General features: G+C 36.7%; 3 protein-coding genes across 13 annotated transcripts in view; 2 read left to right on the top strand and 1 right to left on the bottom strand.

Moving 5' to 3' along the window:
- The first annotated feature begins 321 nt into the window (after positions 1-321).
- On the top strand, positions 322-8,876 carry LOC141642395 (F-box protein At5g03100-like). Of its 3 annotated transcripts, XR_012543301.1 has the most exons (5): positions 322-413; positions 763-2,348; positions 3,639-6,524; positions 7,629-7,777; positions 8,002-8,876. XR_012543301.1 is itself a non-coding variant. In XM_074451181.1 (3 exons), exons 2-3 carry the CDS (start codon positions 7,211-7,213, stop codon positions 8,170-8,172), a joined length of 738 nt encoding a protein of 245 aa, XP_074307282.1. In that variant the 5' UTR covers positions 5,355-6,524; positions 7,167-7,210; the 3' UTR covers positions 8,173-8,876. The 3 variants fall into 3 exon arrangements, 2 of the variants coding, with proteins under 2 accessions (XP_074307282.1, XP_074307281.1); XM_074451181.1 differs by lacking the exons at positions 322-413; positions 763-2,348 and having other exon boundaries at positions 5,355-6,524; positions 7,167-7,777; XM_074451180.1 differs by lacking the exons at positions 322-413; positions 763-2,348 and having other exon boundaries at positions 6,303-6,524; positions 6,839-7,777.
- A 1,870-nt stretch (positions 8,877-10,746) lies between these two features.
- LOC141642394 (uncharacterized) overlaps positions 10,747-24,551 on the top strand; it is a 41,596-nt gene continuing 27,791 nt past the window's right edge. The window contains exons 1-5 of one of the 9 annotated variants that reach the window (XM_074451179.1): positions 10,747-10,893; positions 11,335-12,159; positions 12,420-13,823; positions 14,724-14,886; positions 15,092-15,839. In XM_074451179.1, coding sequence (XP_074307280.1) covers positions 14,746-14,886; positions 15,092-15,574 — 624 coding nt within the window. In that variant the 5' untranslated portion in view covers positions 10,747-10,893; positions 11,335-12,159; positions 12,420-13,823; positions 14,724-14,745 and the 3' untranslated portion in view covers positions 15,575-15,839. Of the gene's footprint in view, positions 10,894-11,334; positions 12,160-12,419; positions 14,187-14,671; positions 15,840-24,551 lie in introns of those variants that run through there. The other 8 variants (XM_074451177.1, XR_012543299.1, XR_012543297.1 and 5 more) reach the window with 8 other exon arrangements.
- LOC141636437 (uncharacterized) lies at positions 19,061-20,023 on the bottom strand. Its single transcript, XM_074446746.1, has 4 exons — positions 19,906-20,023; positions 19,652-19,812; positions 19,433-19,549; positions 19,061-19,330 (listed from the first exon to the last, which is right to left on the bottom strand). The coding sequence occupies exons 1-4, from the start codon at positions 19,949-19,951 to the stop codon at positions 19,061-19,063; spliced, it is 594 nt and encodes a 197-aa protein (XP_074302847.1). The 5' UTR covers positions 19,952-20,023.

The raw sequence follows: 24,551 nt of genomic DNA, 5'->3' as shown, positions 1-24,551 counted from the left end.
ACTTGGCCCGGCACGGCCTTAGCCCGGCGTTAACCCTGGCCTGGCCCGGGTCTTGAAATCCCAGCCTGGCCCGTCCCTGGCCCGCCACTTTAGCAAAAATAAAAAATAAAATGGTAAGGCATGCCAGCCCGGCCTGCCCTTGGCCCACCTCGGTTCCTGGCCCGGGTCAAGCATATCCCAGCCCGGCCAAGCCTGTCCCTCCCCCTGGCCTGGCCCGGGTATGATCAGGAGAGCCCGGCCCAAGTACAGGTCTAGTTATGACTTATGAGTACACGTTTATAACTTTATCAACTAAATTATTTGACCTTTTAAATGTTAGTTGGTCAGATGCCCAATTAGATTAATCCAACACAAACGGGCAAACCACTGAATACCTAATTACATCTTCTTCTTCTTCTTCCTCTTTTATTCAGGTAAACTGTGTCTTATTCTCAATTTAGATCATATTGTATTTACATTATAATATTACATTCATGTCATAAACTACTTAACTGCTTCTTCTTAGTCCACCACGATTGTAACGCAATAAAGGTATTGCTTAAGACGGTCTTAAGTTAAGACATCTCGCAACCTCTTTTATTTTAACATTATTTAAATCGGTTTTCAGTGTCGTTTTAACTCAAGACACTCTTAAGTAAGGATTTGTGATTGTACTATGCTTGTCCCCCATCGCTCCGTTATTGTTAAACATTATGCTAATTAGTTTGATATAGGTTTTATTTTGAAAGCTGAATCAAGGTTTTATTTTGAAATTGTTATTAGGTGGTAATCACTTGAGAACTATGAAACCCCAAAAGCGCAATTGTTGTTCAAAAAACTATGTCGGCCGAGATAGGTTGAGTGAAATGCCAGATGAAGTAATTGTCCATATTCTTTCTTATTTACCCACTGAAGATGCTGTTAGAACTATGTTGATTCGTCCATTTGGAAACCTTTGGACTTTGATTCCTACTCTTAAGTTTGAAGTTGAAGATGATCCGGATGATACATCGAGAAGCAATGATGTTGGGTGGTTCAACATTTTCGTCAACAATGTGTTGATGCTTCATAAAAGAACGGTCATTGATAAATTTCATCTTCTTTTAGCGCAGTTTGATGAACGTAGAAGAAATAAGGCTAGTGATGATATAAGAATGTGGTTGAGGTTTGCTTTGGATAAACAAGCATAGGAAATATATTTCTGTGATGTTAGTTATGACTTTACTAACAGTTCCGACTTGCCCCATTTCACAAGTCAGTCACTTGTTACGCTTGAACTCTGTAACTGCACTATCTATCCCCAACTTCAAGTGAACTTGGGATCTTTAAAGAAGCTTATACTTTACAATCTGCATATCTGTGAGGAGGGATTGCGACAATTTATATGTGGATGCCCTTCATTAGAAGGGCTGCATATTTTGGAACCTTATTCTATAAAGAATCTGAGATTTAGTGCTCCAAAGATCCTTGGTTGTTGGATTTCCCCAATCTTAAAAGTTTGGATTTGGAAATATATCGGAGGATACCAGAAGTCATCAATGTTTCATCTGTTCGAGATGTCTACCTGAAAGAGCTGTTCTTTCATATGGATGATGAGAATAAAATTAAAATGTTTCTGGAGAAGTTCTCATGTAGTGAAGTTTTCCAATTATCACTTAAGGCTTCTGAGGCAAGTTCTTGGTCTTTCTTGAAAATAATATAATGCTTTTCATTGGTTTATGGTTGATATTAGCTTTCCTTGATTATTGACGGTCTTGCTTACCGTGTGTGGTCTACCGTCTACGTTATTCTACTGATCATTGATTATGTTGCTTTTTACCAATCTTTTATTGATTGTTTATGGTTTAGCTTATTCCTATATGATGTCAATGTCTCCATTTCAGCCGTTCATTCATTCAATAGGTGGTTTGCATCTTTTACGAATCAGATGGAAGCGTGTAGTGTTGGGATTAAGGGTGTTTTGTCAAAGCTGCCTCTTGGGCTTCTACAAATTGATGAGAAGTTCAAAACACTTGGAAGAACTCACTATATATACAACCAAAGAGCTAACTTATAGGAGTGTATGCAATACCCCTAATTTATTTTCTAGTCAGGGTTTTCATCCTCTTACTGTTTTACCTCCTATAGAGCTTCCTGATTCTTGTGTGATGTCAAATCTGAAGATTGTCACCCTCCATGGCTATGCAAAACCTTGGAAACATCAGCTTCAACTAGTAGAATTCTTGCTCAAAAGCGCCACTGTCTTGGAGAAACTGGTAATTGTTCCGAACCAGGGTAGATTAACAGCAGTGGAGAAGCTGGATTTTGTTATGCATGTGTCGAGCTTCCAAAGGTTTTCACGAAGTGCCAGGGTACTTTTTCTTTGAGTGGTATGGTTGCTTTTCTCCCCCACACTCTATTAGGTTCCATAATTTTGGGTTTCCGTCTTTGGTAATTTTCACATCACGGAATTTTTTCAGAATTTTTATTAAACATGAATTTGTGATGACTTTAAATACGGTGGTTATCGTTTGCCTTTGCCATTAACAGACTGCAGAAGATTGAGCTCCCTCTTGCCTCTCGACTAACAACACAATTACCTCCATGGGTTTCCCAACCCGTAATGGTAAAAGCTGAATTTGGGTGTTTAATTGGATAAAGTTTTAATGAGAATTCAGAGGTTTTTTTTTTTTTGATATTTTTCGGTCTTCAATCCGAGTATCTGACTTGTTTTGTGATCTGATGCTTCCTTGGTTATCTTATGCTGAAACAATGTTGGAGATAATGTGACTTGAAAATGTATGCGCAGACATTACCCTGATTTATAGTTTTATGTTTTATATTTCGGAAAAAGCTAACACAAGTGTAAGGCTGCGTACATCCGACCCCGGCTTGCCTCGAAATTTGCCGAGCTATTGAGGCACTAGGGTAATGTTATTGTATAGGCATTTGAAAAAAAAAATAGTAAATGATTGATATATTAAGATATCAGTTAGTTAAAGGCAGTTGCACTACATCACAGTTTGTCCGCACAATGGTGACAGAAAGTTGCAGGGCAACCGGCAACTACGCCAAGTTAATTTGGAATGTCACTAAGAATCGGAGTATTATATAACTGTCATATGTACAACTATAAATATATCATTGTTGTACTGTAGTTCTATGCAATTCATTAATAAAATCGATAAACTTTGATCAGTTATCGACTGTAATAGTTTGAGCTTCCATATGATCACAGCAGTGATGATACAAGATTTTTTTTTTTTATTTTTTTTTTTAACTTTCTTTAGTGCAAAAACTTGGTAACACCATAGCAGAATACATAGTTATATTGGGGTAATTTGCCTTTTTAGTTTCTCTACTGCAAAAACTTGGTAAAACCGTAGCAGAATAGATATGTAGTTATAAGTAAACCCTGCATCCACAGTTATATCAATAGCAATAGCATATGTAACATATAAATGCAGATGGACATAAAGACATGAATGAAAATGTCGAAATAAGCTTCTAAGTTCTGTTAACTACAACTTTATTTTTTGTATCTGAACTGATGATGTGTTTGTATTTTGAATCAGCTCATGTCCACCTATATATTGTCGGTACGGTATGGATACGTTATAGGTACTGTGTTATAACGTCTGTGGAATGTTGGGCGGTAAACTAATGATCATTTTGTGCAGCTATTGTTGGTGGTGAAGTATAGTTTGTGGTGCTAAAATTCGATATTTGGGATAATGAACATCATCATAGATCTATTGTGGTATCCCTACTGGCAAGGGTCTTCATTCTTGAGCAAGACAGACAAGAAAACCGCGATTCCAGACAGAGACATGCTGACTCTTGGCGAGAGTTCTTCCATTTCCGTCTTATTAGACAACTTGTTGATGCGGTAGATAAAAATCCATCTGCAGTGCCATTTTTCAGTACGATCTGAAAATTTCTGAGCCGTCCTACAAAAGGAATCCCTTCCTTTGTGATCGCTTTCAGGAGAACCTTAACCAATAAAAAGTGTAACTAGGGAGATTGAGGGATCAATTTTCGCTCCTCCAAGGTAAATCAAAATCTCTCTACAATAGGCAAAGTTTTGGTCAACTGAGATTTATATTCGCACGACTAATCTTAACTTCGTAAACAAATTAAATATTTTATACTTTAACAAGTTTATTTATCATATATATGCACTAAATACCGACATATCTTACTTCTCGGTCCATTTTAGTCTAATACTGCATTGAGTTCGTGTTCGGCCCGGTTCGACCGAAAATTTTCGATCTAAGGTCCACCAAACTTCTTTTTTCGATCTTTGGTCCGATATTGTTCGGTTTTCGACCCATACTAATCTCTAGCTTATTTTGCGTCTAATAAAATTAGTTATACTAGACCGCATTAAGATAATTGTAGACCATTTTAAATTATTTCAAGACTATTCAAATTGGGTCATTTCATGTTGCAATATTACATGAAGTCATTTCATAAATAGAGGTGAAAGTAAGATTATAATATAAGATGAGTCTCACAAAAGATTACTATAATATAAGATGAGTCTCACAAAAGATTATAATAGAGATGAAAATAAAAGAAGCTTGAGACATTAAATTGAACGTGATCATAACTCATGCTATATATGTAGGTCCTCGAGTAAGGACAATGATAGGTAATAGAGAGGGCAAAACACTTGTTTTACCGAATTTCAGTACAACTCGGTGTGTTCAGCTAATTGTAGAAGATTAATTAATTAGGTGAGTAAAAGCATCTTCAATGGACAGCTACAACGTAGTGTAGCTTGATTTGCAACATCGACTTAAGCTACATCGCTCTTCAGCTACGTATCCGTCCAATGATAAACTACAACACTTTGTAGCTTACACGGGCCCACAATATTCCTTTTAACCAATGAAAAAAAATTATTTTTATTTTTAAAATATCAAGCTACATGGCTTGGTTGTAGCTTGGTAGAACTACATGGCTTGAAAGCCAAACCAATTTTTTCAATTTCCTATGGTAAGCTACAGTTTACAAGCTTTTTATTTTGCAAATATTGCAAGTAGGTCCTTTAGATGAACCATTGGAGATGCTTTAATAGTTTGACTTCATGTTTTAAGATGTTATATTCTTCCTCCTATTCAGCCTATACTTTCCATTTTATTATAATACTCTTCAAATATATTAGAGAAATGAAAACAAAAGGTTGAATATGATTAAGTATGTATATCTTCAATTAAATCAAAAGGGTCTCATTTGTAAGGTTTAAGTAGACAAATGACTCATTTGAACCAAAATATTAGGTTGTACTCCCTATTAAGATACGTTCAATTTAAACCCTTTTTACTCATTTCAAATTATAGTTGTTCATAGATGGGAATTGGGATGATCCATTAGCCCCGTCCCGTTCGACCCGCTAATAAAGCGGGTTTGAACTATGTATTTTCCAAAATTTACAAAGGTCCGTCCATAAACCCGCCCAAAATCCGATAACCTGCATGTCCGTGGGAAAAAAAATCATGCTAACCTGATCCGCATCGAGCCCAAATCCCAAGCCCACATGTGAGCACATCTATTTCAAATCTCTGCAATTGAGTAAAATATAATACCATTTTAACACTTATAAAGTCTTTCATTAAATTATCGGGAGTACACTTTTTTAACATGCACCTTTGTACGTGTTTTTCGTTCATTCTTCTATTCTCTCCGCCCCAGTCAATAATTTATATTTGTTTTATTTCTCCCTTATAAAATAAAGTAAACGTAAGCGTAGGAATATAAGATTATCGATAAGACTCTTCTTAAGACACTGTCACATCAACTTTCCACTTATTTTTATTATTTCTTTATTACTCAGATTCATCTCATACTTTATAGATTATCCCCGTCAGACTCACCTCAGATTAGACCTAGCAAAATCAACCCGACCCGATTCACCCAACCTAAAAAGGTTGACCCGAGACCCGAAATCGACCCAAACTGTCGCACAAGAATGACACCGGAAGCCCGAATCGATCCGACCCGCACCGAAAATGACCCGAGCTTTCATGGACCCGTAACAGACCCGACCCGAAACCACTCAACCTGAAAATGACCCGACAAAATATAACTCTAATTGACCCCAAATGATTTGAAATGCCTTTCTCTCTCTTAATCATTGACCCGAAAATGACCTGACCCAAAATAACATGACCCGTTTGCCCCGAAACAAACCCGAAATCCAAAATGACCCGTTCCGATCCGAGTTAACCCGAAAATTTGAGAAACCCGAATTGGCACGACCCGAAATATCCCGACCCAAATCCAACCCGTTAGCCCGATTTCCCAGGACTAACTCACATTCAGTCATTGAATAATTTCCGTAAAAGTGGGTGTAGATTATTGGGAATATTTTGGCCTTTTGGGTGAGTCGTATCAAACACAAAAGTCGAAGTAGTATTGGGAATATTTGGGTGAATCGCGTCAAACACAAAAGTCGAAGTAGTACAAGATGCAACACACCCCCATCCATTTCTGATATCCTTCTCCTAAACATCTCTAAATTCTCAGGCGTCCTCAAGAATCGTGTTGCTCATTTAAACAAGGTAATTTCGATTTATCATTTTTCAATTAAATTTAATTTGAGATTCTACTTCTATTATCCCTTTCAACTTTTTTTGTCATACTCATTCTGTAATTTCTTTATTTATTTCATCATACTCCCTTTGTAACATTCATTTGTTTACCTTTGATTGAAATACCGCTTACGTTGATTACAAGAGTAAACAAATGATGATTGACACACACATATGATTATGCTCCGCTCCGCTATTTTGAAAGTGATTATGCTTGTGATTAGCTTGGTATGGGTTGGTTTTTTGAAATCTGAATCAAATTTTTATTTTGAAATTATTGTTAGGTAAACAAATGAGAACTATCGAGCCTCGAAAGCATAAGTGTTCTTTAGGGTACTATGATAGGTTGAGTGAAATGCCGGATGATGTAATTGTCCATATTCTTTCTTATTTGCCCACTGTCGATGCTGTTAGAACTATGTTGATTCGTCCATTTCGAAACCTTTGGACTTTGGTTCCTACTCTTAAGTTCGATGCTAAAGAAGTCGTCAATAAGATGGTTCCGGATGGTAAATGGACAAACAATGATGTTGGGCGATTCTACGTTTTCGTCCGCAATGTGTTGATGCTTCACAAAACACCCCTTCATTGATAAATTTCATCTTTGTTTAGGGTGCTGTGCGGGCGAAAGAAGGGAAACTGGTGATGAGATAAGAATGTGGTTGAGGTTTGCTTTGGATAAACAGGCAAAGGAAATTGTTTTCGATGGTGTTAGTTATGAGTACTCTGACAGTTCCGACTTCCAAAATTTCACAAGTCAATCACTTGTTACACTTGAACTCCGTTACTGTATTATCTTTCCCCAACTTCAAGTGAACTTGGGATCACTAAAGAAGCTTATATTTAACCGCACAGATATGTGTGAGGAGGCATTCGAACAATTTATATGTGGATGCCCTTCCTTAGAAGAACTGTGTATTGTGGAACCTTATTCTATAAGTAATCTGAGATTTAGTGCTCCAAACATTCGTAAATTATCTCTTGTTCTTACTGAAGACGAACCATCTAATGCTACTTGGTTGTTTGATTTCCCCAATCTTAAAACTTTGGAATTGGAAATTGTGCGGATACCAGAGGTCATTGATGTTTCATCTGTTCTAGATGTCTACCTCAAGTGGTTGTACGTTGATGAGTATGATGAGGATGAACTTAGAATGTTTGACATATTTTTGGAGAAGTTCTCACATTGTGAAGTTTTCCAGTTATCACTTGATGCTTCTGAGGTAAGTTCTTGGTCTTTTCTTGAAAGTAATACTAGAATGTTTTCATTGATTACTATGAGAGTATGAGGGTTAAGTTATTCAGCTAATTCTTCAAATACGCTGCTTTGAACCAACCTTTCACTGATTATTTATGGTTTGGCTTATTCTCTATGATGTGATGAGTGCTTCAGGAAAAGATTATACAGTATATTTATATTACTAATTTGAATGTCCTTCCATTTCAGCCATTCTTCCACGCAATAGATGACTTGCATCTTTTACAAATCAGATGGAAGTGTGTAGTTTTGGGATTGCGAATATTCTGTCAAAGCTGCCTCTTGGGTTTCTATCAATTGATGAGAAGTACAAAACACTTGGAAGAACTCACTATAGTTAGACACTACTTTGACTTATGAGAGTGTATGCAATACCCCTGATTTATTTTCTGGTCAGGCTTTCCGAGCCAGTGCTGATTTGCCTCCCGTAGAGCTTTCTTATCCTTGTGTGATGCCAAAACTGAAGACCGTCACCCTCCATGGCTATGCGAAACCTTGGAAACATCAACTTCAACTAATAGAATTCTTGCTCAAAAGCGCCACTGTCTTGGAGAAACTGGTAATTGTTCCGAACCAGTGTGGATTAACAGCTGTGGAGAGACTGGATTTTGTTACGCATGTGTCGAGCTTCCAGAGGTCTTCGCCAAGTGGCAGAGTACTCTTTCTTTGAGTGGTATGCTTGCTTTTCTCCATCATACTCGATTAGGTTCGATAGTTTTGGGTTTCTGTGTTGGTAATTTCTACATGGGATGTGTCATGTGAAGCTTAACGTTTGGTCCAGTTCAGACGAAATTGTCATGAATCTGTGTATTTTCTTTATTTAGGCTTTCTTTTTTCAGAACTCATGGAATGGAAATCTGTGATGATGTCAAATAGCGAAATGTTGGTGGTCAATTGGATTGAGCTCCTTCTTCCTCGGCAACTCTCATACCAATTGCCTACGCGGGTTCCCAAACCCGCAATGTTAATAGCTGAATGTAGGTGGTCAATTGGATAATGTTGTAATGAGTAAGAATTCAGAAACTTATTTGTGTCTTGCAATATTACTGCTTTTTATGATTCAATGTTTCCTTCCCTGTGAATGTATGATAAAACAATATGTTGGATATACTGCCTCAAAATTATGGTGATTTATGATCATCATGTATTGATGTATAACTTGAAATGCCCAAACAAATATGAACCCAAATCGAACTTAATTCAATTAAACTACTTCGTTTGTATGGCTAGTTCAGGCAAATGAGTCATTCGAATCGGGTTTGGATATATGATGTTATAAGAGTCAATTCAATTACTTCATATCGGGTTAGTTTGTTTCAGATTTTTTTAAATCTCAAAATATATATTACTTCCTCTATTCAACTCCACTTTTCATCTTTTACAATATTCACAAATGAACGTTCTGTTTCGATTTTCTCTCAATAAATAAGTGAAAATATATTTACGTGGGTTCTTGTTTGATTCGTCTTTACGAGTACATTAAAATATCTAACTTTATAAGTTTTGCAAATACGTAGTTAACGATATTTACCGTATAAAACACGTGTTGACAAAGGTGAAAAAAATGGAGTGGTGGAGTGGAGTAAGTAGGTTGTAGTAAGACAACCGACTGTTTTTAACTCAAATTTAAGTCCATTCAAATTAGTGAGATATTAGGGTTGTAGCTTATTTGAACAAAATTACAGCTACTTATTAGTGTTGTTTCCATCTTATTATATCAAGTCATTCCCATCTTAAATTGTTAGTAATAGATTCAAATCAAATTCAACAACCATTAATTTTTGTTTAAGACCGTCCTAACACCAGATGACTCTCACGAAGAATTATAATAGCGGTGAAAATAAAAAGGAGTTAGTGAGACATTTTAAATTAAAACAATCTTAAACCAAACATACCCCCGGCTACATACTAAAATACTACTCTCTCCGTCCCGGTCATTTGTTGTCCTTTTCCATTTTGGGGTGTCTCAGTCATTTATTGTCCTTTCTATTTTAAGATTGAATTTGATGAGTAATTTGATCATTTACACTCAATTTATTCCACTTGTCATTTAGTCATTGGCCCCTTCCCCTTTCCTTGGTCTTTGTGCCAAAACCAAAGGACAACAAATGACCGGGACGGAGGGAGTACAATATTCCTACAATCTACAAATATGTGCATATTTGAACTGAGTCCATTTACAATAGGCAAAAATTCTCATCTAAGATGGACGGATCCAACTTAAGCTTATTAGAGCAAGTCCAATGGTTTGGTTTGAGGACTTGCTTGCAATTTCGGAAAATTACAAGCTAGTAACTCAACCATTGGAGGCTTCCATTTAGACTAGCTTAGTTTGGGCTAGTAGCTTCATGAAGCTACTAGCTTAAATGGCCCCACAAAAATAAAGCAACCAATAGGAAAATAGTGTTCACTTAAATAAATAAGAAAATATGATATGTGGTTTTCATCTAAGCTACTAGTACATTGGCTAAACCATTGGAGTAATTTGTATCTTAAAATTATTGTAGCTTAAAATCTAATGTGGCAAAGTTAGGCTAGTCCATAATTGTTCAACCATTGAACTTGCTCTTAGAGTCAAATACCATGAGTAAGACAAAAGAAAAGTTTCTAGGAACTAGCAAAATAATTGTCATATTTAACTAAGTGGTACAGTATTTGACCTGTTAATAGATCCTATAACCAGTTATATCCAGTTGTATGATCTAGAACCCGAGCTATATAATAAAGTTTTCGAGTTTTGTTTTAGAGAAGTCGAGTTATATACTATAAAATTTCTGAACTCACTCACTTAAACCTACAAAAAAGTAACTTTAAAAAAGCTCAACAAAATTATACATAAGCTCAATAAGATTTAACTTGGTCTATAATACTATTGTACCACTGAAGGTATAATATTTTTTCTGGTATTTGACCCACTTTATTTTTGAGATGATAGGGGACATACGGTCTTAAGAGAGACCAATTGACATACCACGGCAAAAATTTTCACTGTTCGGTGAAAGGGGTTTTACAACTTGGTGGCAAGTCTGGCAACAATACCTAATTTCTTCTCTTCTCCTTCATCTTCTTCTTGTTATTCAGGTAAATTGTGCGTTGCTCATTCTCCATTTTTGATTTATTATATTAAATTCATCTCATAAATTATTTCATTTAGCCTGTAGTCACACTAGATTTACGATTCTGCTATTTAATCGTCAGTAGTCTGCCACAGTTTTACTATACTCACTTCATCCCATTTATATCTTTCCCTTTTTCATTTCGTTATGTTCCAAATTAATTGTCGCCTTTCTAATTAATTTCCCATAGACGGGGGAAAAAGCGGTAATATAAATGGGACGGAGGAAGTTTTGTAAATTTATAGCAACAGTATTAGCAAAAAGGGAATAATAAAAAATGGGATGGAGGGAGGGAGTTGTTGATTTACATTCCGTGTTGGATAGGCATGTTATTATAGCTAATTAGCTTCATATGGGGTTGTTTTTTTGAAATCTGAATCAGGGTTTTTTATTGAAATTATTTTAGGTAATCACTTGTCAAGTATGAAACCCGAAAAGTGCAAGTGTTCTTCAAAGTACTATGATAGGTTGAGTGAAATGACGGATGAAGTAATTGTCCACATTCTTTCTTATTTGCCCGCTGTTGATGCTGTTAGAACTATGTTGATTTGTCCATTTGGAAACCTTTGGACTTTGATTCCTACTCTTAAGTTTAAAGCTGAATATGATGGTACATGGAGAAGCAATGATGGTGAGAGGTTTTGCATTTTCGTTCGCAACGTGTTGATGCTTCACAAAAGACCCGTCCTTGATAAATTTCATCTTGTTTTAGAGTGGTTTCATGAGAAAGGAAGAAGAGAGGTTGGTGATGATACAAGAAAGTGGTTGAGGTTTGCTTTGGATAAACAAGCAAAGGAAATTGTTTTCCATGATGTTGTTAATGAACTTGGGATCTCTAAAGAAGCTTATATTTTGCCATACGGAGATGTGTGAGGAGACCTTCGGACAATTTATTTGTGGATGCCCTTCCTTACAAGAACTGCATATTGTGGAACCCTGTTTTTATCCAAATAATATGTGCTTTAGTGCTCCAAACATTCTTAAATTATCTCTTGTTCTTGTAGTAGAAGATTCTTCTTATGATCCTTGGTTGTTGGATTTCCCCAATCTTAAAACTTTGGATTTGGAGATAGATCAGATACCAGATGTCATCGATGTTTCATCTGTTCAAGATGTCTACCTCAAAAATTTATTTATTATGGATAATGAGAATGAACTTAGAAGGTTTAATATCTTTTTGGAGAAGTTCTCGCGTAGTGAAGTTTTCGAATTATCATGTAATGCTTCAGAGGTAACTTCTTGGTCTTTTTGGGAAATAAATAATAATATAGCGCTTTTTGTTGGTTTATGACATATGTAATCCTCCTCTGATTAGTGAGTATTGTGGTTACTGTGTGGTTTAAATTAATCAGCTAATTCTTTGTTTATGTTGATTTTTACGAATCTTTTACTGACTGATTGATCTTTGGCATATTCCTCTATGATGTGCTGACTGATGAGTGTTTGAGAAAAAAATATTATATTACTCATCACAATCTCCTTCAATTGCAGCCATTCCTTCACTCAATAGATGATTCACGTCTTTTGCAAATCAGATGGAAGTGTGTAGTTTTGCGATTGCGGATATTCTGTCAAAGCTGCCTCTTGGGCATCTATCAGTTGATGAGAAGTTCAAAACACTTGGAAGAACTCACTATATATACAACCAGCGAGTTAACTTACGAAAGTGTTTGCAATACCCCTAGTTTATTTTCTGGTCGGGCTTTAAAAGACACGGTCGATTTGCCTCCTGTAGAGATTTCTAATCCTTGTGTGATGCCAAAACTGAAGACTTTCACCCTCCATGGCTATGCGAAACCTTGGAAACATCAGCTTCAACTAATAGAATTCTTTCTCAAAAGCGCAACTGTGTTGGAAAAACTGGTAATTGTTCTGAACAAGCGTCAATCAACAGCAGTGGAGAAGCTGAATTTTGTTATGCATGTGTCGACCTTCCAGAGGTCTTCACCAAGTGCCAGGGTATTTTTTCTGTGAGTGGTATGGTTGCTTTGCTCCACCACACTCGACTAGGTTGCATAATTACGGGTGTCTGGGTGATTTTTCTTATGGGATTTGTAGCTTAATTGTTTGAACCAGTTCAAATGAAGTTGTGGTGAATATGTTTATTTTAAATTAGGTAGGCTTGTTTCCAGAAATATGTGATGATGTTCAATGGGGTTGTATCCTTCATCATCCAAAATCTGGAGAAGATGGAGCTCCTTCTTGCTCCACGATTATCAAACCAATTACCTCCACGGGTTCTTGCACCACGACTTTCAAACCATCTCCCGTGCCATTTTTCAGTATGATCTGAATATTTCTCAGTCATCCATACATAGGGAATCCCTCACTTTGTGATTGGCCTGATCGCTGTCGGGGAATCCCTCACTTTGTGCCATTTTTCGTCTTATGTTAGCCATCGATTCAAATCAAATTCAGCAATCGCCAATTCTTGTTTAAGACCGTCCTAACATAAGACGACTGTCTTAGAGAAATTTGTAATTGTTCCTAATAAGAGTTTCCAAAGGTCTTCACCAAGTGCTAGGGTACTCTTTCTTTGAGTGGCATGGTTGCTCTACGAGGTTCCATAATTATAGGTTTCTGTACTGGGTGTCTGGGTATTTTCGGCATGGGATCTGTAGCTTAATCGTTTGGTTCACTTCTGATGATATCGTCATGAATCTGGTTAGGTTATTTTAGTTGGGCTTCCTTTTCAGAATTCTTATGGAACAGAAATCTGTGATGATGTTCAGTGAGGTGGTTATCTTTTGCCATTAACAAACTACAGAAGATTGAGCTCCTTCATGCTTCACAAGTCACAACTATCAGACCAATTACCTCCACAGGTTCTCAAGCCGTAGCTGAATGCCTGAATGCAGGTGCTCAATTGGATAGCGTTGTCTTGCAATCTAACTGGTATTTGTAACCTGATGTTTCCTTTGTTTATTGTATGCTGAAACAATGTTTGACATAATGTTGCGTGAAAATATATTAGCGGCCATACCCTGTTAACGTTTTTATGGTTTATGGGCATTCAAAAAATATTAGTAAATGATTAGTATACTAAGACTGAGCCTGCAGCTAGTTAAATGCAGTTGCAGGCACAGGGATGGCGGAAAGTTGCAGGATAACAACAACTACGCCAAGTTAATTAGGAATGTAACTACTAATATAACTATCATATGTAAATTTGTGAATGTAAATGTAGTATCGTAGTATTGTAATTCTTACACTGTCTGTTATTAAATTAATAAACTTTGGTCAAGGTTTCGATTCTAACAGTTTGAACTTCAACACCAGTAATGATAAAAGATACAACCCAACTTAAATTCAGAATCACTAAGCTCAAAGGGGAAGAAGCTTTTTACCTTCTCTAGTGCAACTACTTGTGAAACTGTAGCAGAATACATAGGTAGTAGTAACCCAGTGGTTGAGGTCTGCTTTGGATAAACAAGCAAAGGAATTTTTTTTTCTGTGATGTTAGTTATGACTTTACTAACAGTTCCGACTTTCCCCATTTCACAAGTCAGTTTCTTTATTTACGCTTGAACTTTGAAACAGCACTATCTATCCCCAACTTCAAGTGAACTTGGGATGTTTAAAGAAGCTTATACTTTACAATATGCATATCTATGAGGAGGCATTGCGACAATTTATATGTGGATGCCCTTCATTAGAAGAACTCCATATTTTGGAACCTTATTCTATAAAGAATCTGAGATTTAGTGCTCCAAACATTCGTAAATTATCTCTTGTTCTTGTAGATGATGAAAATTCTAATGATCGTTGGTTGTTGGATTTCCCCAATCTTAAAAGTTTGGATTTGGAAATAGATCGGATGCCAGACGTCATCAATGTTTCATCTGTTCGAGATGTCTACCTCAAAGAGTTGTTCTTTCATATGGATGATGAGAATAAACTTAAAATGTTTAAAATGTTTCTGGAGAAGTTCTCATGTAGTGAGGTAAATGCTTCTGAGGTAAATTCCTGGTCTTTCTTGAAAATATTACAATTCTTTTCGTTGGTTTATGACAGATGTTAGCTTTCCTTGATTACTGACGGTTTTGCTTACTCTGAGGTCTACGTTATTCTACTGATCATTGATTATGTTGCTTTTTACCAATCTTTTATTGAGTGTTTATGGTTTGGCTTATTCCTATATGATGTCAATGTCTTCATTTCAGCCGTTCCTCCATTCAATAGGTGTTTTGCAACTTTTACGAATCAGATGGAAGCGTGTAGTGTTGGGACTACGGGTGTTCTGTCAAAGCTGCCTCTTGGGCGTCTATCAATTGATGAGAAGTTCAAAACACTTGGAAGAACTTGTTATACATGCAGCCACAGAGTTAAATTTTAGAAGTGTATGCAATACCCCTAATTTATTTTTTAGTCAGTGTTGTCATGCTCGCACTGATTTAGCTCCTGTAGAGCTTTCTGATCCTTGTGAGATATCCAAACTGAAGACTATCACCCTCCATGGCTCTGCAAAACCTTGGGAACATCTGCTTCAATTAATAGAATTCTTGCTCAAAAGCGCCACTGTCTTGGAGAAACTGGTAATTGTTCCAGACCAGTGTGGATTAACAGCTGTTGAGAAGCTGGATTTTGTTATGCATGTGTCGAGCTTCCAAAGGTCTTCACCAAGTGCCAGAGTACTCTTTCTTTGACTTTGAGTGGTATGCTTGCTTTTCTTCACCACACTCGATTAGGTTCCATAGTTATAGGTTTCTATATTGGGTGGGTACTTTCGGCCTGGGATCTGTAGCTTAAATGTTTAGTCCAGTTCAGATGATATCGTCATGAATCTGGTTATTTCATCTTAGTTAGGCTTTCTTTTCAGATTCTTATGTAATGGATAGCTGTGAATCTCTGATGATGTGCGAACATGTCTTGATCGATATTTGAAAAGTATTATTAAATGATTAATGTAAAGCAGGTGCAGGGCATCATAGGTTGTCTGCACAAGGATGACGGAAAGTTGCAGGACAGCAGCAATAATGCCAGGTTTGGAATGTAACTAGACCTAGTAACATGGGTAACACTCGCTAGTACCACGACCGGACAAGAAAGAATTTTTTGAAATAATTTGCACAAGGATGACGGAAAGTTGCTTTCCAGTAGTATAATTTTTTGAAATAATTTTTCATCTATGATCAAAGAATGAAGATATGAATAGAAGATTGTAGAAAAGACTCGGGAAGAAACTAAGACAGACTTATTTAAAGTCACATTCTTCCCGGGCAGCATCCTCACTTCCAGAAGCAGCAGTGATAAAGAGCTCAGAAAGTGCCCAGCAACCTGTACCGAGGGCTACGAGTGTGGACAAGGCCAGGACGTGTGAATTTGTTCAAGACTTGCTTCTCTCGTTGATGGTGGGTGACATTTCATGAACCCGAGAGGCGGGAGGAGCAATGAAATATCCAAATTGTGAGGTTTGAACGTAAGGGGAAGTAGGACAAAGTCACTGTGCATTGCTAGAGAGAATGAATGGGATTAACAATTTACAAACTATTAATATACTACAAATTTCTAACTTACATTTTTAACCAATTTCTAACTTACATTTTTAACCAATTTCTAATATTCTACTGAAATATTAACTTTAACAATATCAACAACAATAATTTCTAACTTATATTTTTAACTAATTTACAACATTTTTGACCAATTTACAACATTTTACTAATATATTAACTTTTATAACTAACATAACAATTTACAAACTATTAATATACTACAAATTTCTAACAAACATAACAATTTCTAACTTCCATTTTTAACCAATTTCTAATATAATAATACACACAACATCAACTATAACAACATAAACAATAACAATATCAACAACAACAATGGCTACTATCCTAGAGTCATTAACATAATTTAAATAATAATTAGTAATTTTAAAAGATAATTAGTAAGAAAAGATTACCTAATTAACTAAAACTGAAAATGGTGGTTGTTGATTGCGGTGGCAGCGAGAATAGGTGGCGGCGGCGGCAGGAGGGCGGCGGCGGCGGCAGGAGGGTGGCGGCGGCAGTCTTGACAGGTGACGGTGGTTGATGGGGTGAACAATGGTGGGTGGTCGATGTTTTGGGGTAATAATTAGGGAAATTGATTTGGGGAAAATGAGAAAGGTAAAGGGGGACGCGACTTGGTTTTATCAGAAAAATAAAACTTGTGACGGACTAGCCGTCACAAAGTCCGTTGCAAACCCGCTTTTTTGAATTTTTGTGACGGAATATCCGTCACAAGTTTTAATTATTCCGTCATAGGTATGCTTTTTAGATTCCCTCTGCAAGAGGTGACGTGTGTCAGTTAAAGAAAACTTGTGACGGACTAGCCGTCACAAAGTCCGTTGCAAACCCGCTTTTTTTTGAATTTTTGTGACGGAATATCCGTCACAAGTTTTAATTATTCCGTCACATGTATACTTTTTAGATTCCCTCTGCAAGAAGTGACGTGTGTCAGTTAAAGTAAATTTGTGACGGAATATCCGTCACATATAGTTGTTTTTGTGACGGAATATCCGTTACAAATCTTTGTTTTTGTGACGGATCATCCGTCACAGACTTTGGCGCCCTTGTTTTTTCAACGCGCCAAATTCTTGTGACGCTATGTGACGGCTAGTCCGTCACAAGTTTTTGTCCGTCACAAATCCGTCACAAGTCCGTTGCAAACCCGTGTTTTGTGACGGGATTTTCATCCGTCCCTACTGTTCCGTCACTATGCCGTGTTATCCTTGTAGTGTGCGCAGGGAGAGAATAGAGTGTTATATTAGGTTGCATTAAGACAAGTTTAGGCGTTCAGCTCAGACCTTTTTACTCCTCTCAACTCTCTTCCATGTTATATAAAGATAATTTTCAAATCGTTTTCACTCATTACACGTTTATTTTTAAGTCGGATCATTTTGTGTTGTACAAGTAGTTATCATGTCGATTCCACTCAAACTGTTGACAATCAATTCGAATTAGAATCCCCCTTTAAGAGAATAAAAATTCTCTTAATTTCCCTCCAAAAAAAACATCTACTTAAATAAGGAAATAAGTAAAACTTTCTTTCATTAAATTTTTATATTTTCGATGAATACATTCTTATAATTAAACTCTAATCTTTTAATTAAATTCATAATTATGATTTTTTATTAAAATAAAATAAAATTGGTATTAATTATTAAACTATAGACTATAAGTTGCTAAGTAGTGTAATAATTATTATGATAAATAATAATTTGACATACTATTAGCTTTGTGATAAAAACAAATTCATTCAAAAACAATTCACAACTTAACTTAATTCTCTTTGATTAGTTTTTCATTTTCATTTTTTTTTTGTTTCATATATAAAAATACACACTACAACAAATAAGGTAATTGGCGACCATATAAGGCGACTGAGAACAGTCGCCATTAAGAATAAAGCGACTAAGACCCGTCGCCCGCACTTCGTAGAATAGCGGGTTTGGTCGCTTTTGGCGACAGCGTTAAATGCGCAATTTTGGCGACTGAAATTTTTTAAATCGGGCAACCGAAATTCGTCGCCAAAATTGGCGACTGTCATTAGTCGCTAAAAAGGCGACTGCTATTAGTCGCTTTCATAAAATCCATGTCATCTCCATAATTTTAAAAAAGGCGACGGACTTTGGTCGCCATTTTGGCGACAGACTTTGGTCGCCATTTTGGCGACAGCTTTTGGTCGCCAAAACCACTGTTCCCCGTCGCCAATGCCCATAAAATTAATTCATGATCAGAGACTTAGCGACGGTTTCCCGTCGCCAAATGCCCAAAGATCCGTCGCCAAATTTACATTTTTTTTAGCGTAAAAATCGTTTTGACCTAGCCAAATACGTAAAAACCCGCAAATAAACCAACATTTCCAAAGAGAGAACACATGGGAAGCCAACACAACCAAACTTGATAAAGAAAATCATGTTCCATACACACAACTACGAGTTCTACGAGTTTTGGTCATCTAACATTATCCGGGAATAACATGTTTTCTAAAAAACTACATAACAGGGAAACTTGCTCCCGCTCCACTACCACCTCCATGATTAGGATCTCTAGGATCCTTTGGTTGCGGCGCCACCCGGTGTGTTGCAATTGGCGAAGAAGGAGTTCATCCGGTCCATTTCCTCCTTCATCCTCCGAATTTCAAAGATCTCTCTCGGCATCCCGCCTCTCCCTCTCGGCATCCTGCCTCTCCCTGGCGGCTAATTGAGCTTGGAGCACACTCACGACACTTGGGGTATAAGGTTGTTGTTGGGAGGAAATTGACCCTCTTCTTCTTGTAGGAGGGTATAAAATCTCCTTTGCCGACCCGGCTCCATACACATCTCCTCTTTGGAACCCCTCAACAAGATCAAACCATAGCTCATTGTCATCAATTTCCGGGTTGTTCTTCCTACGGACAAGGAATTGTTCCTAAAAAATTGATAAAACATTAATGGTTAGAGGTTACTTATCTAAAAATTGATAAAACATATACTTTAAAAAGCTAAGAATTTTTTATTTTTTGACACTTACATATAACTGTTGATCTTTTTCCTTCGCGAAGATCAACTTGCCCTTGCTTGTCTTCTTTGCGTGAGTGTCAACAAAGAGATCAACAATCGTGGGTACCTTACCCTTATTCTTCTTGGTCTTCCCGAAAAAAAACAAGGAAATTGTTACTCAAACATGATAATTAATGAGACTAATTAAATTAGAAGACTATTAAATTAAAAGCTAAGACAAATAACTTACATCTAACACCACACGATCATGAAAAGATTGAGACCCTCCATAATGAGTAGGCTCAACTTCCGCATCCTTATCTCCTCCTTTCCTGTTGATCTTGTTCCGGGCCGATGCTTCCTTGAACTCAGGACTGTTCCGGTACTTGGTATATTCCTCATATGACGAACCTGTAATCAATAAAATAACAATTATTAATTAATATATTTTCAAAATATGTAATGAATTTTAACTAATTACGGGTATTAAAAGAAACTAAATACCTTTCATGAAAGATGGCGCCTTCTTCCTCTTAGACACCTTATACATGTTGTCCCTTAGCCTCTTCTTGCCAATGTCATTATACCTTTGCCAAACTAGGCGCTCAAGGTTGGTTGGCCAATAGAAAACACGCTACAAAAAGTAAACACATAGATGAGAAACAAATTAATAATAAGGTAAAAAGAATAAATAAATTATATTTAATAATATATATTTTATAAATAGATACCCTAAGTTGTTGAACCACATCTCCTTATCTTCATCACTAGCGTTACTCCAACAAGTAACGCCGTGTGTCATGTTCTCTTGGGTGCTATTAGTCACACCACGAACAACTGTTTGACTTCTAAACCTGAAATCAAACATGTTAAAAACATAATTATATAGGAAAAAAATAATGTATAATTAACATATGTCTAAAAAAAGTCATTTATTACTAAATAAAAAAATTACAAAATAGAATGAATAAAAAATTACCAAAGACCATTCGGATCAAGGATCATCCTGTTGTCGCATATGTCGGGGTATAGCAACCTCCTCCTCCTCCTCACTCACCTCCGTAGTAGAACGGTCAACGTCCTCCTCCTGCTCTCGGGAGCTACTACCTCCCTCACTATAGCCTCCGCGCTGCCTACTTCCTCCAGGAGCCATGTGTACTACAATTGAATAAAAAGTGTTAGCAAATATTACAGGATAATTATTATAAGATACAAAAAAATAAAACCTAATAAACAAGTATAAAAGACAAAATAAAACGCTAATAATTGTTTCCAAATTTTGATATGTATACTTTTAATACCTTCTCTTACTCATCATCATCATCATCCTCATCTTCTTCTTCTTCTTCTTCTTCTTCTTCTTCTTCCTCCTCCTCCTCTTCTTCTTCTTCTTCCCCCTCTTCTATCCCATCCCTCTCCTTATCATTCTCTTCTTCTTCCTCTTCTAACTCCTCCTCCGCTTCTATCTCATTTGCATAAATAATTTCATCATGATCAACTGGGACAAAACTGTTTCTGATACAACCTCTTCTTGGAAAAAAGATGTATCAACTTCTGATCGTGCCTTTGTTTTAAAAACGGCCCACCATTGCTTTTGTTGTCTATCATTGCTTGTGCTCGGAAGAGATGCAAAATAAACTTGATGAGCTTGTTGTGCAAGTATAAATGGGTCATATTGAGAGTAGGTTCGAGTATGATTCACTTCCACGAGTTTGTAACGATCATGGACTCTCGTTCCAGCTACGGAATTATCCCTCCATTGAATCTTGAATAAGACGATTTTATAACTCCTATCCCGGCCATTGTAGCACAACTCAAAGATATCCTCTAATATGCCATAATAATCATTGCCATCAAGAGAAGAAATAGTAACGCCGTAGTTGCATTTAGCCTTACTTTTGCCATAGTCAAATGTTTGAAACTTAAACCCATTAATTGAATATCGATTCCACGTCACAACCTTTCGAGAAGGACCCAAAGCCAAGCTTCTTATCACATCATCTTGAATATTTAGCTTACATACATGCTTCCGAAACCAGGCTGGAAATTGATCCTCATGCTTATGCCAAACATCCTCTCTGTTCACATTAGGGTGGTCTTTAATGAAATCTATCACAAATTGAGCTTCATATGGCTCCAAAACCTCACAATTAGATAGCACATAAAGGTGGGCACGGTTATACTCCTTGTCATCCGAAATCTTGTTCCCCAACTCGATGAACACCCTATTTCATCCTGCATTTGGAAACACTTGGGTATACTTGTGTCTAGTTCATCCGCTTCATCAATATTCAAGTATTTTGCTTTGGTCCCAATATGTTTTTCAAAATAAAGAGAGCAAAAATTGGCAATCTCTTCCGTTAGGTAGGCATTGCATATAGAACCTTCCACACGAGCTTTATTACCAATTTTTTTCTTCACATGATTAAGAAACCTTTCGAAAGGATACATCCACCTATATTGGACGGGTCCACCAACTTTAGCTTCATATGGCAAATGGATAGGTAGATGCTCCATCGAATTGAAAAAAGAAGGCGGAAATATCATCTCAAGTTTACACAAAATTTCTGGTATTTGGTCTTCTAAACGACTCATGTCCTCAATCGTATCGTGGAGGAACATAAATCTCTAAAAAATTGACTTATTTCTCAGAATCGCATTCCAAACTGTAGTCGGGAGTAAATTTTTAAAAGCCACGGGTAATAAGCGCTCCATGAAAACATGACAATCATGACTTTTCAACCGTTTCAACTTCAGTTCCTTCAAATCAACACAACGGCTCAAATCGGATGCATATCCATCGGGAAACTTCAAGTTTCTTATCCAATCGCACAATACCTTTCTTTGAGCTTTGTCAAGAGTAAATATGGCTTTTGGTTTAGCCCCATCCTTACGAATATGAAGTTTAGGACGATCACAAAATTTCTTCAATTCTATTCTTGAATTAATATCATCACGTGTCTTTCCTTTTACATCCATAATCGTATGAATAAGTAACTCAAAGAAGTTCTTCTCTATGTGCATCACATCCAAATTGTGTCTCGATCAACATTGTTTTCCAAAGAGGGAAGCTCCCAAAAATACTTCTTTTAAACCAACCATTTTTTTTCTTTTTCAACTCTTTAAACTCTTCTTCAATCCCATCGACAGTTGTTGGCAAATCACGTACAGCCTCCCATATCTCATCCCCTTGAGTCGAACCGAGCATTGTCACGCACCTCCTTACCTTTTAAGAAAGATTTCTTGTTCTCTCTATGAATATGTCCATCCGGTAAGAAACATCTATGACAATCAAACCAACTAATTTTTTTGGAATTAGGAAGATAAAATGCTTTACTCCTATCCATGCAATAAGGACATGCCTTTCGCCCAGCGGTTGCCCATCCTGATAGCATACCATATGCGGGAAAATCATTTATAGTCCATAACAATGAAGCTCTTAGTTGGAAATTTTGCTTCTTCGACACATCAAATGTTTCTACACCAACTTCCCACAAATACTTCAGTTCCTCCACCAACGGTTGTAAATAAACATCCAGATGGTTTTTTGGGTTATCAGGACCGGGAATAAGTAAAGAGAGGAAAATAAATTGTCTTTTCAGACAAAGCCAAGGAGGTAAGTTGTACGGCGTGGTCATTACGGGCCAACACGAGTAGTTTCTACCAAATCCCACCAAAAGGGTCAAACCCATCCGTACACAAGCCAAGTCTCACATTGCGAGGTTCCTCGGCAAAATCGGGATATAACCTATCAAAACGCTTCCACTCCTCCCCGTCACTCGGATGACACATCTTTCCTGGTGTACGAGGATTTTCTTTGTGCCATCTCATTTGGTTGGCAAGATTTTTCGTGGCATACATTCTTTGAAGTCTAGGAGCTAATGGAAAATAAATTAATGTGTTTTCTGATATTGGTTTCTTTCTCTTTCCACTCCTTTTATTACCCTTCTTCCCCTTCAAAACAATATTTCCTTCACTTGTCTCATATCTATCCCTTTGACATTTCTTACATTTGTCAAGCAAAGCATCATCTTTCCAAAAAGCATACATCCTTTAGGACATGCATCAATCTTTTCATGTGGAAGTTGAAGACCTTTGACCACTTTCTTGGTATTATAGAAATTTCGGGTCATAACATTATTATCGGGTATAACATCCTCAACCAACGTAGCAATACTATCAACGGCTTTAAATGGCATATTATACTCACATTTTAAAGAAACTATCCTGGATGCAACTTGTAACAATGTCATTCTACTCCCCTCATATAAGGTTTTTTCGGAAGCACTTAGCATGTCAAAAAAGGCTTTTGCTCTTGGGTTTGGTTGTTCTTCATCAATCATTGGTACACGATCGTCATTAATGAAATCATTAGACTGAAAGGCATCAAGTACCATTTCTCTATATGGGTTCTCATTTTGTTGGATTTGAGGTTCTTCGGGATAATATTTTTCTCCATGGGAGATCCAATTGTAGTAGTTTGGAAAAAAACCATTTGTAACAAGATGCTCTTCTACTTCAATGTCAAATAAATATTTTAAGTTTTTACATTTAGTACAAGGACACCTAAGTTTATGTTGTTCCAAATCATATGAATCTTGACATCTAGCAAATTCAATAAATCCACGAACTCCCTTTACAAATCTAGCGATAGGACGTTTCTTCTTATCTACTCTTTCTTCGTACATCCAACTACGTTCAGATCTCTTCATTTTAATCTATAAGCAATATATAGCAAACTAACCATTTTAAATAATAATATTTAATTTCAACAAAAAAAGCAATGGTTATCTCATCCTCCATTTTATGCTAATTTCAAGATTTCAATTGGGTCCTTATCACTCCAACCTAAACCCATCAATGTACGTTTCAAGTCACTAGCAAACACACATTTGTGAATTATTAATGAGAAAAAATTCGGCATCAATTCCCCTTAGTTCTCCAAATACACAATGTGGAAAAGATACATATTCCACATATGTATTCAGAGAACATTGGAGAAATTTGCAACCAAATTCTTTTCTCATTAATAAAATCACAACTATGTGTTTACTACCTAAGTGACTTGAAACGTACAAAGACAGTCCCAAAATGGGGACTATTCAAGAATTGCTCCTAATGAGTAATTCTTGAACGGGTACTAGGTCATT

The sequence above is a fragment of the Silene latifolia genome, chromosome 2, assembly GCF_048544455.1.
Source record: "Silene latifolia isolate original U9 population chromosome 2, ASM4854445v1, whole genome shotgun sequence".
Taxonomy (NCBI): Eukaryota; Viridiplantae; Streptophyta; class Magnoliopsida; order Caryophyllales; family Caryophyllaceae; genus Silene; species Silene latifolia.
Note: the sequence above shows the minus strand (reverse complement) of the source record. Positions and strands in the feature narration are given on the sequence as shown.

Bases quoted from the DNA above. Each gene is read 5' to 3' on its own strand.
- LOC141636437 (XM_074446746.1), bottom strand. From the start codon at position 19,951: ATGTATAAGGTGTCTAAGAGGAAGAAGGCGCCATCTTTCATGAAAG. The intron at 19,550-19,651 runs GTAAGTTATTTG...TTTTTCGGGAAG, and splicing joins ATGATCGTGTGGTGTTAGAT to ACCAAGAAGAATAAGGGTAA. The intron at 19,331-19,432 runs GTAAGTGTCAAA...TCAATTTTTTAG, and splicing joins AAAAAGATCAACAGTTATAT to GAACAATTCCTTGTCCGTAG.
- LOC141642395 (XM_074451181.1), top strand. From the start codon at position 7,211: ATGTGGTTGAGGTTTGCTTTGGATAAACAGGCAAAGGAAATTGTTTTC. The intron at 7,778-8,001 runs GTAAGTTCTTGG...CTTCCATTTCAG, and splicing joins TATCACTTGATGCTTCTGAG to CCATTCTTCCACGCAATAGA.